At 40.7% G+C, this 15718-nt stretch overlaps 1 protein-coding gene across 2 annotated transcripts in view; it reads left to right on the plus strand.

Annotated features, from left to right (window-relative positions):
* The first annotated feature begins 5845 nt into the window (after positions 1-5845).
* DNAJB6 (DnaJ heat shock protein family (Hsp40) member B6) overlaps positions 5846-15718 on the plus strand; it is a 64069-nt gene continuing 54196 nt past the window's right edge. For both annotated transcript variants that reach the window (XM_074574138.1, XM_074574137.1), the window contains exons 1-2: positions 5846-5965; positions 15345-15450. In XM_074574138.1, the coding sequence (XP_074430239.1) occupies positions 15386-15450 (65 nt within the window). In that variant the 5' untranslated portion in view covers positions 5846-5965; positions 15345-15385. The remainder of the gene's footprint in view (positions 5966-15344; positions 15451-15718) is intronic.

Below are 15718 nucleotides of genomic sequence, written 5' to 3' on the forward strand. Positions count from 1 at the left end.
GCACAAAACCACCTAGCACTTAGAAGGGTGTCTAATTTTTGGTAAAAGTACATTTTGAAGTTATTCTGACAAAGCAAGCCGACTTGAGGATTTGCCGACTTCAAAATGAAGTTCTGTTTTCTCTTGGATGTTGCTTTGCACTGTCACACTACCTTTGACTCCTATCAGGTGTAAATTCCTACAGCATTCGTTTCTCTCTTACTTCTTCAGTGAACACAGTGGCATCTTCAAAGTACCTTTTGAGGAACGTTACGCGATTGGGGACCGAGTGTACTGCGCTACTTCTCTTCCTCGCCGCATGCCTGTAGATGTCTGTTAATAAACGGCACTTAACCAGGTAAAGGTTGGATTTAAGATTTTGTGGCTTTGCTTTTTCAACTTCCACTGCTGCTTTGTCTTTTCAAGGATTTTGCAAATCTGTTGTCAACCACAAAATAAGACTCAGTAAAAACTGAGGTCTCAATTATTTTCTCCACTTTTTATAGATGCTAAGCGTCGATACAAAAGCCATAGGACTAATGCTGAATGTTAAATCACCTCAATGCGTACTCACATCTTCCGAAGGCGCAATTTGTTGGACAGACTCCTGTAATTTGGCTGTCTTCTGCCGAGGCTGGGTAGCCCAGTGCTAGGTGCAAACCAGCAAAGCACGTTAGACAGGAGAAACACGGGAATTCTGACCGGCGCTCCAGGACCGCTTGTACATAAAGGCACACAGAGGTGTCCTACAGACTTGATCTCATGCCGTCAAGGGGTGAAGTTTTCTCACGTGTTGGTTAAATCATTGCTACATTTTATTGCCGGAATAGCTGCTCTCCAGCCTGGGACTAAGTTTACCTGTCCACAGCTCGGTAGAAAACATAGACTTTGCAGTGTTTGTTAATGTGTTTATAGGAACAGCTTGTTCAAATGTCCTACTATATTTAAGATCATTCTTTCCTGCATTCCCAGAGCAGCTGTTAGTTCATTCTGTGTAACATTTGACTGAAAAGCAGTTTTGCATTATTTCTATTTTATTCTCTGTTTATAGTTACACATAGCTCTTGATTTTTGAAGAAGGAAACAGGCATTCACCAGATGGTGTTATTCCAGATCATCTCGCTACTTCTGCTTACCCAAATGTTAGATCTAGGGAAAGCATCTCTCATCAGCTGCTATGTAGTTTTGCTGCATGTTGTCAAACACATCTTCTGAAGAAATTAGTTCCTGCTAGCCTTTGTATCTTTAATTAAGAATAATTCTTTTAATTACAGCTCTGCTAACTGTTTTTCCCCTCTGCGCTTTCAGGCAAACAGCAGCAGAGCTCAAAGTTCTGCGGAGATATTTTAGGTCTAATTGTCTATTAGATCTATATGGCTATTGATGAAAAATGACACAGAATTAACTAATATTTGGCACTATTTGGCACTGGCATATGGATAAGAAAGCATATCCCTGATCGAGTTAATGAACATAACTGCTGATCAAGCTGTCCTTGCAAAGAATTAGCACTTGCCGTAAGCTGTGAGATCTTCTGAGGGCCCCCAACAGCAGTTAGGTTGTTGCCTGCACACCCCAAATAATCAGTAGAATACATCTGATACTTCACGAGGAATTGCCAAACCCCCAGCAATGCTGAAATGCTTCAACCACTTCCAAAAGCATCCGCTCGGCTCGAGCTTTTGGTGACAGAGGAGTCCAGAAAAACTTGCAGCCTCTTGATTACCTGAGAAGCTTTGTACCGATGAAAACTGAGGTTGTGCTCGGCAGAAAAACCCTGGAGAATGCTAATGAAAATTGGTTATTTTGTGCTTTTAATGCTCCTACTTAGAGTTTTAAACATTAGGTGTATTGCCCATATTTCAAGTCTAATTGTTTCTGATAAGCTATCAGCAAAAAGTTAATGCTTATATTTAATTAAGTGGCACTTTCCAGAATTACTTTGCCAGTAGTACTATAATTAAATGATGTGAGAACAGTCTTTGATACATATGCTCATATTCTTTGCTAATACCAAAAATAGGATCTGTAAATCTGTAAATAGAAAAACTGGATGCATTAAGCAGCAGGCTAGAGCGGCAGGCCAGGAAGGCTGCAGCCATTACCACATCAAGGGGACTAATATTAATATCTCTCTAATGCAGCATTTTCAAGCATTTCTTGTGTTCTGATGGGCTTTTCATAATTGACCTCCATAAGTCATAAAAAATGGTTAAAAAAAAGAATCTGGGAACTATGTGAATTGCTAATACCTCCTGGAATGCTGCCACATTATTTCCATCATTAGGTTATAGCTACCCGTTAGGTCTGAATTCATCTCACTTAACTTCAGCCATCTGTAAGGTGGCTGTCGAGGCACTTCCGATGAAAGAGAGGCGACCCAGAGACGGAGCTCCAGAGGCTGCTTCTTTCTTTACTAAAATACATCTCCAAAGTGGGTGGAATAAATCATGCCCTGAAGGTGCCACCTCCTTCTCTCTCTCTTCATAGTCGGAGGCCTTAAACTAGATGCTTAACTTTCAGGCAGCTGAAGTTACCTGAAGTGAAACCAGACCTTTGCCTCCTGTTCCCAGGTGAGAGCTGACCATTCTTGAACAATGACGATCCTTCGATAACAGAGTTTATTCTGACTTGTGACTCAGCACTTGGAGACCAGCCCACGTCTGCCTGGATCTTTGACACCTGTGGCAGGTCTGTGAGCAGAGGCCTGCGTACGGCCAAGGACACAGTGAGCAGAGCACACAGAAACAGGAACGCAGATATCGATACGGATGGAACGAAGAGGAACTGCTTCAATATAAACATGGAACATGAAAACAGCTTTCGTGTGCTTATCTTGGTGGGAACTGAATAAGGTGACTGGGTTAGCGATCTGAAATATGTGTTTACTTGCCCAGCAGGTGCATGGAGAGTTTTAGAGGTCGGGTATAAAAGCTGAGGCTTGAGAAGCAATAAACGATTTCGTGCTCAACACAGCCAGAGTCTGTGCCTTCATACACCACAGACACCAGCTTTGACAGACCCACCAGCCTTTATCAGCTTCTGTTATTGGAATGTTGATCCTCTGCCAGCAACATCAGATCTAATGCTATTTAACGCAACATTCCAGGCTTTTGCTGCAAGCAGCTAGCCATAAAAACATGGGATGCTTTTACTTTGCACTTTTGCAAATTCCTTTGAAGAAGGTTTTTTGAATCTAAAAGCTTTTCTATTAGTCCTATAAGTAGATCTAATTAAATATGTTACCTCTTTCTACGAGTCCTGCCTCTAAAATCCTTCCCATGACATTACCTCTGATGAGAAGCAGGCGGTTTTGGCTCTTTACGTTATGCAGTTCCTCCTCCTTTTGTTTATTGGTGTTAACTTTTTACACAGAGACTGCAAAATCCTTCTGTTGCATAGAAAACTCTGGAATGGGCAGTTCTCATTTAGGGACTTTCAAACTATTGTAAGACACCTAAATATGATTAATGCTGAAGCTTAAAAATAATTCTGAGAAATCCTAATGAAATGAGTGTGACTGAATATACAGATCAAATCCAACTATGGGTCAGAAGAATTTTAATGAATTCTTGGGGAACTAGTCAGTCCTGTCCTGTGGTACCTGGACTATGTAACTTGGATGAGAAAAAGGGGGGTAAAAAGGTGGTTCAGCAGTACACGATTAGCGTTACGAACATTGTTTATGAGAGTGCTACTGGTAAAAGCAAAGTAATCGTAGCCATGATGTCCATTTTCAGTGGCTCTTTCGGTGATCTGGGAGAAGCAGGGACCTTGCCTGGACACAAATAGATTAGATGACATTAGCCTAAAAAACCTTAGAGGCTTAAGTGACCCTCTGAAGACCCGACGGGGTAAGAGGTGGGTGTGCTGCCAAACTGAGCTGAGGCAACAAGCACACTGGGCAGAGCGGCATGAAAGCGGCATTTCCTTCACTGCTCGCCAGCTAGCCACGTTCTTCTGATCAGAAAACAAACAGAAGCCAGGAAAACAAGGCCGTGAATGTGTATGTTTTCAAAACTAGCTTTGAATTTATGTTTGTCTGTTTCTCTGATAAATTCTACGGGAAGCTGAGCAAAAGGGATAAAAAGCTGTCACTGTGCATGGTTTTGTCCTGTTAGTCTTGTGCTCCCAAAATGACTGTTCACACGTAACCCGCTTCCCTGCACGAAAAAATGTGGAGGCTTAAACCTTGTCAAGATGACTTCCAATGGAGTGCTTGGTCATTGACCAACAAGGGGAGCTTGAATCACAGGTGGGAAGTAGAGACTTCTTCTATGGGAGGAGCTGAGCAGTCTGATGGACGCTGTGTTACAGACAACCTCGGCCTGGAGCCTCTGGAGTTATTTCTCTCAGCTCTTAAGACCTTGAGATAGAAATAGAACGCTGTAATTCCATACAGAATTATGCTGCTTTGCCACTGTTGTTCCACCTGCGTGGATAAATAGAAGATTTTATGGTCAGCATCCATCATGGCATAACTTTAATATAAAATCTTTTCTGTAAACAATTAAAGCAAAGTAACTGCCTCGTGCTACCTGCAGCATGTTTACCGCAGGTGAGATTTTTAAAAGAATTAAGACATTTCATAGTTTGTTCTCACCTGTCATCCGTTATGAAAGGTTGAGCAAAAAAAATCTTCACATCAAGAAATGCTTAAAGCGTTAAATAAAAATTTTATATGATCTCCCAAGCTACACAGTACTGACCCGCTGCTTGCCTTTGCACTTGCCAGGCTGGGAATCCTCTGAGGTTTGCAGCCATAAGTTTTACAAAGAGCCAGTCTAACCTAGTAGTCTTTTTTTTTTTTCCCAAGTGGATCAACAACTCGGACTTCACAGCTCCTTGCTGATGAGAAACTAATAATGGTGCTAGGTGTCTCTCTGCTCTAATTTTAAAGACTTGTTTCCATGACCACAACGTAGCATCAAATCTCATGGAACAGTATTTCTTTTGAAGCTTGTATTTCCCCCAAAGCACCAAGCCTATACTTTTCTTAGGGCTGTCCTACTGCTTGCCTTGCTGGTTTGTATTAGGTTTTCCTCTGTCTTATTCCAAGCTTGCTTTTTTCTTTTTGAACTGATCCCACTCCCACATAAACACCTCCAAATTAATGAGTAGCCTTTCAACTGACTTTGTTTGGGGAGCGCACGCTTTAGGTGTGGAAAGCCTCTAATTTCACCTTGGGATCTATAAATCAATGCATCCTCCAACTTTTTAATAAAGGGCAAGAAATGTAATTTTACAGCAATTTAAATCATGGACAAAGTCCAAATTTTTAAAATAGAATAATAACTTGGCTGCTTACGCTTTACTCTCGGCCATGACACTCGGAAAACCACATACTCAAATATAACCCAAAGGATGCTTAAAATACACTGGAACAGCAGAAGGAATCTGTTCAGGTGCCAGCTGGAAAACGACGGCTCTGGCCTGAAGAGAATCATCCGTGAGGGTTGCCATTTTTGAGACTAAAATAAAGATGTAATGGGGGGGCGGGGGAGGGCAGCCAAACTCACCTATTCAAAGAGTGTTTGTAAAAATTATGATGATTTTTCTTCTCCTTTTCCCTCAGCAACCGCACCTGGACATCACTCCTTCCCCCCACCCGCCCCCCTCAGACAACCATGGCGGGGTTTTCCACCCAACTGCTCCCACCTGGGGGCTTAGAAACCCCGGGACAGCGGCAACGGCGGGCTGTGAGCGGGGAAGGCCTGACAGGGTCGGCTCCCACCCCTGCTGCGCCCCGCCGGGCCCGTAGCCCCCGCAGCGCCGCTGGCGGCCGGCAGGGGGCGCACTCCGCTTGCGGGCGGCCGGGCGGCGGCGGCGGCGCTGTTCGAGAAACTTCCGGAAACAGGCGGCCGGACGTGACGCCACGTCGCTGACGCAGCTTCCTGTTTGCGGCTGAGGTGAGCTGCCGCCGTTGCCGTCGTTCCGGGCTGCTGGCGGGGAGGGTGGCGGCCGCGCTGCGGAGGCACCGGGACGGGTGAGTGTCCCGGGACGGGCCTGGCCTCGCTCGGGGGAGGGGATGGGGACAGCGGGAGGGGGAGGGAGCGGGCGCCGGTTTCTGGGCCAGGCCTGGGTTCGTAGCGGCGGTGTTGCTGGTAACGGGGCCTGGGCTGCCGCCGCCATGCTGCGCGCCGGGGGACCGGCAGTGGGGCCTCCCCCGCGGGGAGTCCGAAGCTCTGCCGGCCTCGGCGTCTCCTTCGCCTCGTGGAGGTGCGTGGCCTGGGCGGGCGGAGCGGGGCGTGCGTGGGCAGCGGGGCGGGCGGTGGGGATCTCCGGCGTTCGAGGGCGGGCGGGGAGGGAGCCGCCCCCCGGGCGCCGTGGTTGCCTTGGGCTTCCCCCGTACGTCGGAGCGGAGGAGATATAGCTTGGGATCCCTGGGCCGTATGGTCCCCGGTCGGATTTGTCTTCTGTGTGCCGCCAGCAGAGAGGACCTAGGGGAAAAAAACCCCGCATTTGCATTTTCGCTTGCGGAGGTTTCAGTTACAAAAAGGTGAGGGAGAGCATCAGTTCACCGTCTCGTTTTGAGTGTTTTGAACAGACCTTTTACTTAAATTTTTTTTTTCACAACATACAGCTTGTAAACTGAAGGTACTTTTTCCCCCCTGATAGAAGTAGTTCAGTTAAATTCTGTTTTGTGTTTATTATCTCAGTGGGGTCAGTAGTAAGGATTGCTGTGGTTGAAGGCGGTAGTGGTCAGGTGTTTAGAACTCGCTGTTGCCAGGTTCCAAACTGAGTCGAAGACTGTTGCTGGCAGGTAAGGAACATAGTTTGTTGTCAGTATTTGGTAGACTTCTGAGGGGGCGGGAGCTGGGAAGTGAAGTTATTTATGAGCAGCGTTGATGTTTGTAGCAACACTTTATGCTGTGTTACGGTTTTATTGTTAGAGCTCTGCTTGGCTGCTGGAAACTTGTGCTGCAGGCTTGAGCCATTTTAATGAAGGCATTAGAAAAGGTTATTCAAAATACTGAGCAAATTTGTTTTGAATCCTGATAATAATCAACTGCTTGTTTGGTTCTCATTTGGAAACAGTAGCATCATAGATAGCAATGCTAACATGCAAATGGTCAAGCTTGTGACATTGTACAGTCAGTCAGTGATCAAGCCCTGAGATTTTAGGATGTAAAGTGTCAAAAAGTGATAAGAACAAGGTGTTGACACAGAGCGAACAGCTGGAATAAAACTAGGCTCTGTCTCTCTGGTCCTCTGAGGTTGCAGTTACTGCTGCCTGCTGACCTTAATTTTTGTTTACTCTTTGGAGAGATCCTTGTACTCTAGTTAGGAGGGATTTTATGTTCAGCTGATGATCAAGAGCCTAGTGGTTAAAGTACCATTTAGTTTGCTGGATTATGTTGTCAAAGAAGATTTGTTTGCACCAGTGAGTAAATGTATTTACAGATCTTGTCTCTGATTACTTTTCTATGTTTTTTTGGTTTTGTTTTTTTTTTCTTTTGTTTTAAACAGCCAAAATAGTAACTAGTGCTTTATTCTAGTCTAACTTTGTTTCCCCCTCTTGGCTTTCATGCTGCCCGTTCAGTGGAGAGCAAGGAACTGTTCAAAATGGAAGATAATTTGTGATTAAATTTTCTTAAATAATCTCAGTGGAGAAGAAATTTAAATTGTCACTTTTACTGGCAGTACTGTTTAATATAATAATAATTTCTCTATGTGTAAACTGCAAAGTTCCCCTTGTTCTCAATCAGATTTGTCTTTTTAGTACTTGTGCTATCTAACTATAGCACATTCTTACCAAAACAGATTTTCTTTCTGGTATTTTCTTCTGTCTTTACTAGATTGATGCAGTTTGCTGATTTATTTTGGCTGGACTTTGAGGTAAAGCATGCAAGGCTTCACTCTTGTGTGACACAGAATTTTTAGTTGGAGGGATAATGTGTTTTGCTGTTTAGTTTTTTAATAGATACATAAACTTGTTGCTACCTACTGTATTGTTTCTTTCCTGCACTAGAAATTTTGGAATGTACATGGAGAAGCAAAACAATTTACGTTAAATAATTACCTCAATAATAAAGATATATGAGTTCCTAATAGTATTTGGGCTGTTCTGAGGAAAGAAATACCTGTGTGTTTGGGTTTTTTTTTAACTGTAAAACTTTCAGGACTCCTACATCTGTACAGCTGTGCTTAACGCATTGGTGCAGTTAGATCTGTGAGCTGAGGTCGCACGGGCTGAGGGTCATGACTGTGTTTTATTGTGAGTCCAGAAGCATTGAAGTTCTAGGCTGGAATTGATTGAAACGTCACACCAGCTTGAACAGACCGAGTGCAGCCGCCCGTGTTAGTTGTGTTCAGCTCTTGTGCTGCTGACTATAGAAGATAGTGCATCTCGATCATGTCGGTACACTGGACTTACAAACTTGAGCGGACTATGTGTTTCTTGCCATATAAATAGTGACGTTCTGAAGGCAATGTATTGCCTTAATTTTCAACTTAGTTGTGTGAGGTTTAATATTCTGGTATTTTGCTCCTTAAGTAGGAAGTGCTCCATTTCTCTAATAGCATTTATAAAGAACCTCGTCAGCTCTGTTCTGAAAACGTTTTCTGACAACAGCTTTTCCTTTGTCTTGATTTATTCCAGGAATGGAAGGATTAGTGAGAAATTACGTAGCTTTGTCAAAACTTTTTTGATCTTATATATGATGATTGTTTATTTCAACATAGATTTAGATGAAAATTTTAGTTGATGATATTAAACAAATTCTATTTTCTTGGTTGTTGAAGGAAATGCTACATTTGAATGGATGTTAGATTTTTCTTAAGTTTAGACTTAACAGAAGTATTATTCTGCTTCTGTTTATTTAGCTGCTAGGGAAGAAATAATTAATGCATATGAATTTCACTCCTGCTGTTATTAGTCATAGGTTTCATCTGTGTTTTCTATTTGTTCCGAGTAAGTACTGAAATCCCCCGATATTAGTGAGGACTCAGCACTTAACAAGGGTCTTAGAGCTTATGTAGTAATTCTGAAGCCGTTCATAGCTATATGGCAGCCAGTTTCTGTTAAAACTTTAATTCTTTTGATTAGAGTAAATTACTTTCTGTCTAAAAATCTAATCTGAATCTATGACAGCCTGTCATCATTGTTCTGAAAAAGAAATTTGCATTTACTTTAATGTAACATTTTTTTTTTCTGGTTGGCTTAAGTAAAATTATCATGACTCCAAAAACTACTTCAGGGGAAGTGTGTAGAAAGTTTAAACTGTTTTCTTTCCCCTGAAGGATCATCTGGTTGCATGCGAATGTTTGGCTGAAACTTTCTGGACCCGATCTTTGCCAGTTGAGGATTTCACTGTTTTTAATCACTTAATCAAACACAGATCATACATTTTTTAAAATGAGTTAGGAATATTTTTACTTTCTGTAAAAAAGCCTTTTATGGTTAGTTTTAGGAGGGTACCAGTGTTCCAGATAGTTGTATGACACAATTCCAAATTTGGACACCTGGGTAGTTGTGTTTTGGAAAAATGCCCCTTTGCTTTAAGGAGAGATTGTGAATAAGTACCCCTTGATTTAAGGCATGCTCACAGATCAGGTAGATAAGCAGTAGAGTATCAGCCAAGGGTGTGAAGGTAGCCTAGTCACTGACCTACTTCCTTTCCCAGTTTTTGTTAACTAGTTTACCTGTCTTTCACGGATGAAGATTTTCTATTTCTTCTGTTTCCATTTTTTGTAGGTTAATTGTTTTTTAGTGGTTTCTTACTTGTTGCCCTCTTCAGACTTTCCGCGTGCCAGACAGTAATATAGACCAGAAAGTCCTGTAGTTCTTCCCACAGTTGTGTCTTGCTGTTCTTGGGGAGGAGAGGAATGGACAGGGTGCTTTGTAACTTCTTGCCTTGAGGAAGTGAGTGACCCCTGTACAGGTGGCTCTTTTTTGGTTGTGGTTTTTTTTTTTTTTTTTGTTTTGTGGCTTTTTTTTTTATGGAACACAAACTGCAAGGTAAAGCAATCAGCTTGGCTACCTTTTCCCCTTTATGAACAGCATCCTTTCATATAATAATCACTGTAGTCAAATCCACTTTGTTTTCTAACATGAAAACAGGATGTTTAGTGTAAACAGGAGATTAAGCTAAGCTTTTTGGAATGTTCATTTTATTAGATTCATCTCATGGGGATGCTGTGGTAGTATTAATGTAATGAGTATAAACATTGCTATTTAAGTGCATTTTATTAACTTTAATTATATGGTAAATTTACATTTTTCCATGAAAGAATATGTTTCAGAACCTGTAAAGTTAAACTGTGACAGCTTTTCTAAGCTTAGGTTAGTAGAAGTAAAGAATACTGAGGTTTTTAATATCCTTTAGTCTGTACCACAGCGTGTATATATATCAGTGGGAAGAAAAGTTTAATGTTGGTGCATTATTTAAATGTATTGGTCAGATTAATTAATCACAAACTTTATACAGGGTTTCTTGCTCTGTATGATTGCACTCACCAGAATTAAGGTAATTTTCTTTTGGTTCCTTAGCATTCTTAAACTTCCTCTTATAAAGATCCTTCTGGTTTGTAGTGCGGGCATTTTTATGTTAGCACTTGTACAGTGCTTGCACAGTGGACCTTTGCTAGTTCAGCCAAGGGACAGCTCATGGTCTCAGCTCAGTTACGTACAGCACATCCCAGATATTGTTAGAACTGACAAAGATCTCTTCATTTTATTTGGGACTTGTATGGCTTTCTGTGTTGCTGAGTTGTACTAGGTAAAATTGTTGCCTGAGTGATGTTCTGCTCTGAAGCCTTGTGGTATGAGATTTGTCTTTTTTTGGTTAGGACGTAGGATGACACCAGAAGGCAGTTTCTATAACCAGTGTGTGTGTGTTAAAGGCAGTGGCCTCTTCAAGCCAGTGAGCGCTCCTTGAGCCACTGGTACAAATGTGTCCTGGAAGCCTTGTCAAACAGTGCTTTATGGTTGATCCTTATTTACCCTTCTTTTAGATGGGTAACTTGGAGAGATATAGGCAAGTAGTTACAATTCATGGATTACATTGAAATCCACAGCTTGCGAGCAAATGAAGTGACTGAACTTCATCTGAAATCTGTTACTTTAAGACTGAAAATATTTGTGTATGTCTCTAAATTTATGGTACTGTAAATAATGAAAATCTTAGCAAAGGTGTCTTAGCTATATAAAAATCAAATGAGGAAATACTAGAAAACTTTGAAAGTGTGTGTGTTGCTTGGCATTCTTTGTGTGGCCCTGAATCCACAACGGTATTAATGCTACTGTAGTCTGGTTCATATTTTGAAGTAGTGTAAAATTGTATCAGGTCCAGTTGACATACTACTTTTTAATAAAACTCCTTGAATGTGAAAAATTGTACTTTTTTTAGTCATAGGGTGCAATGCCCAAACATCCTCGAGTGTGTACATAATCTATTAACATACCAGAGACATCTCTAAATCGCTCAGTTGCTGTTGAGCAGGTCAGGCGCAAGCTGGAGCCGAACTGGGATTCAGAACAGGGTATTCTTCCAGTGTCGCGAGCAGGATGCAATCTTTTAGCTACGTTCTTAGAAAGCGGTCAGGTACTAGGAATTGGATGGCTGTGCAGTTTGCTTAGGATGTTGATGATTGGCTGCTTCTGTGAATTACATGAATCAGGAATTTGGAACTCCATCTCCCTCTCCCAGGTGACTGCACTAGTCACTAAGCTTGAGCTGTTCTGGCATGTTTCAGGACACTCTGTGCTGTCCTGCTGCTTCATAGCCAGAAATAGATAACTTTTTCTGACTAGGCTGACTGCAAAGGTTGCGTGCCCCTTGCTGTCTGAATTCTGTCCTGACTGATTTAAGATTTTATTGTTCGGATACCCTCTTCCCTTCTGTATTTAGTTATGTGTGCTGCTTTGTCATCCCGGCAGGTTGTGCATCTGATAACTTTTTCTCTTTTCTTTGTCATCTGATCTTATAAAAGTTTATTGCTCTCTACGTATCTGTCTTCTGTAATTCTTCTCATGTCTTTTACGTAGCTGAGCACTTTGCTGTAAAGACAGTTTATGAGCTGGGTTTGAAGATAACTCTAAACTGACCTGACTTAGGGCTGTGCTGTAAGAGGGATGTCCCAGGCCTGGTCATGTACTCCTTTCAGTTGTCTTGTGTCGGTAGGAGCACTCAGGGCTTCTGCTCAGTAAGCCAGAATAAAGCTGACTTCTCCTGTGATGACTGAGAAATCTACAAGCTATGGAAACTTTTAGTTCACATGAACATTTGGGTGTTTGATTTGTTCATGCTCCAAAGAAGGAGTTAGAGTAGCTGATAGAATCCTATAAACATAGAGCAAGTAACTTTAGATTTTTGCAAGCAAACACAAAGGCTGTGTTTGCTCTTTCCTCTGGAGTTTTTTTGCTTGTTTTTTCTTCTGAGACTTTGAAGATTTTCTGTGGTTGGAGGCGAGAAATTAGCTAATGTTGTCTGGCTTCCTGTGGCTTTGGAAAAAACCCTCATGAGTGCCTAGTTAATGAGCCTTGCTTGTGAATTTAGAGACAATTTGTTTGACAGATTTGGGGTTGGAATAAGATTTTTGTCATGTCATTTTGATTAGGACGGTTGAGTATTTCTGCCTTTCATTTTGCAGGAAGGTATATGGTTTGCTGCTTTGAATTATCTGGGTGCTTTGACCATGTAGATTCCTACTAGCCTTTAAAAAAAAATAAAATCAGTAGTTTTATCAGCTGTTTTCTGTTTTGTTACAAGTTGATGGTGTTGTTTTCTTGAGTGAGTGTTTTTTTTTCTTGGAAAGATTGGAGGCAGAGGTCTTCTCTAGTTTTTGAGTGGTTGTTGGGTTGTTTTGTTGGTGGTTTTTTTTTTTTTCATTACTGGATGTTGAGCAAAAGTCTAAGTATTTTTAAGGGGCTAAATGTTAGCTGATACTGTTTCATGTTTTTTGATGCTTTACTTAAGCTGGACAAAAAAAAAGCTGCAAATGAATTTTCTTAATGTAAACATTGCATGCAAGAATAAAGTTCCTATGATAACTTAAATTGTAGTGGTGCAGTTCATGCTTTATGGTAACTAGCAGATAGGAATAATGATTAATTGGAGATGAACTCTTCCTGTCACATGAATGTTTGATTAAGGGAAGGAGAATATAAACAGTTTCTTTTCTTTAGAGAGCTGTTGGCTTCTCTTAATTCCAGACTTTATATTAGTGGCAAGTAAAAGCTGAACAGTAACACACTTGCAAAAGAATAGAATATGCAACCTGCTGACACTTCTTTGAAACGAATAATTCCTCTGTTCTTAGAGAAGTTACTTTTTAGGGTCAGAGTAATCTAGTAAGTGCTAGTCATGTAGCCTCAGCATTCATTTTTGGCCCCACCTTCAGGCTTCTGTTATTTAGGATATATTGGTAAATTTATTGAATCCGAACTTAGAACACTGCAGCACTATTTTTAAACAAACAGCTAAAGTGTTTAAAGAAATACATGTCGAAATCAATATGAGTACCAGTGTGCACAAAGTTCTCTAGGAAAAGATGTGATTTACTTTTTTCATCTAAGTTGCTTTTCCTACCTGCTTCTTCCAGTTAGAAGCTTGAGTTTTGAATTTTACCTCTAAGATACCTGGCAAAATTGAGAGGAGTGCTAATGCAAGTCTTGAATTTAAGAAAAAAAGGAGAATATGGAAAAAACTACTTAACAGTATGGTATGTGCTCTTAATGTGTTGTGGCTTCCTGCTGCTAGCTTACTGGTTTTAGGCTAGTAACTCTTGTTAGGAGGGGCTCTGACATCTAAGCCTAAGTCTGACTCATACTAGATTTCACACATATTTCCCCCCCCCCCCCCCGATTTCTTCCCGTAAACTATGTGTTCCATATATGCTATTACTCATAAGGATTGGCTACAGGATTTGATAACCTACTTAACCTATCCTAACCGTACTCCTCACCTGTTTATTCATAGAGCTGTTCTCTTAATCACTGTTTGGGAAACAGCAAAACTAGTGAGGCTGGTTGATAGCAAATATTCTGGGATATTTTTGGTAACTATATGTTTACATATTGTACCCTGCCATTACTCTATTAGTATTGGCATTCTTAATGGTCATTTTAATGCACGTCTCCCAACTTCCCTTGGTGTTGGTCACAATATTAACTATACCCTTACTATTTTTTTCAGTGTGAAGGTTTTTACTTTTTTTTTTTTTAGTGTGGAGGTTTCTTCAAAGGGCAGAGTCAATTAGAGGTCTGTTTACCTGCTACACTTTAATTTTGTAAGTGTTTGTGGAACCATATGATTAACTAGATTGCTAAAACCGCCTATTTTAAAAACATGTAGCTCCTCAAATACATTTTTTTTCTGTAAGTAGTTTGGAGGGGGGAGGTAGCATGGCGGGGTATCTCTTAAACTGGTTTTGTCATTTGAGGAAATGTGTGTGTAACCACATCCCTAATTAAACTTAATTAAGCTTTAACCTACAACAGCAATGTATTTTGAAGATGTACCAATCTATTTTAAAAGGAAGTATCTCTTTAATGTTTGTATCCCAGGATGTTGAAAGATACATGTAATACTAGTACAATAAATTAATTTCATAATATTCCACTGGGCTATATCACACTTGATTCTTTCAGCATTTATGTGAAAGAACATGAAAATGAGACTTTGTCTGGGCTGAAATCAAAAACACTAAAAGGCTTGAGGGAGAGGGGGAAGTGATTTCAAAGAATTTTTGCTCTTGATGCACAGGATAAGAAAGTGTGACATACAGTTCTGTATTGTTATGTTCTAAGTATATTTGAGTGACTTTGCCTGCAATGAGTTGATAAGTCATTGAAAAGATCAGTGTTGCCTTGTTCATAAAACTTGAGATGAGCCAGCAGCAATGGCAGGATGGAAGGGTGGTTGGAAGTTTTGCCAGAATGGAGACCTGTTACAGTGGTGGGAAGAAGAAGCCTTTGCATGAAGAGATGAAATGTTCTTGAAATTGTTAGAAAGATTCTTTAAGCTTAGTGGTCATCTATTTGAAGTAGTGGTTAGTGTAACTGTTCCTTGTAACTATTCTCTAATATCAACAAGAAACTGTCTGTATTTAAATTGAGTAGGGCAAATGCTTTTTATTCTAATTTGTACATTTCTTAGGACTCTTGTGAAAACTTTATTTTCTTGTACTAAGAAACACAAGGTACTTCTGTACTTGAGTTGGTTGGTTAACCTTGCGGTGTGAGCAGTCTTGCCTGCCTATGTATTTTATGGTGGTAAATATAAATTTCTAAACATTTGAATTTTTAAAAACAAGCAGTTCTCTTGGATCAGGTTTGGTACTGGAAGATACTAGGCTCCTACCTGACTTTCATGAAGTAACATTACTGGACAAGCTTCATTTACAAGTTCTTGTTATTACAGGACTTGAAAGACTCAGCTGTTGTTAACAAAACTACTGAAACATGGTGGATTACTATGAAGTTTTGGGGGTGCAAAAGCATGCCTCAGCAGAAGATATTAGAAAAGCGTAAGTATCATTGGTCTGTGTGTGTGTATATATGTATATACAAGTTATATATTTTAAGGAACAAATATAATCACGTGGTTTCTGGATTCTCACTTTGTTGTCAATGTTAGGATGAGTAGTAGTCATCTGAGGTGATACCTTTGCTAACACAGAAATATTCAGTGTTCTGATGAAAAAGGATTTGTTCATTTTTATGAAATTGGGAAAAGAATCCTGAGTACTGCTAAAGTGAAAATGCTGTCAGTCACTGGTTTTTGATCACTGTTAA

The sequence above is a fragment of the Larus michahellis genome, chromosome 2, assembly GCF_964199755.1.
Source record: "Larus michahellis chromosome 2, bLarMic1.1, whole genome shotgun sequence".
In the NCBI taxonomy this organism is placed as follows: domain Eukaryota; kingdom Metazoa; phylum Chordata; class Aves; order Charadriiformes; family Laridae; genus Larus; species Larus michahellis.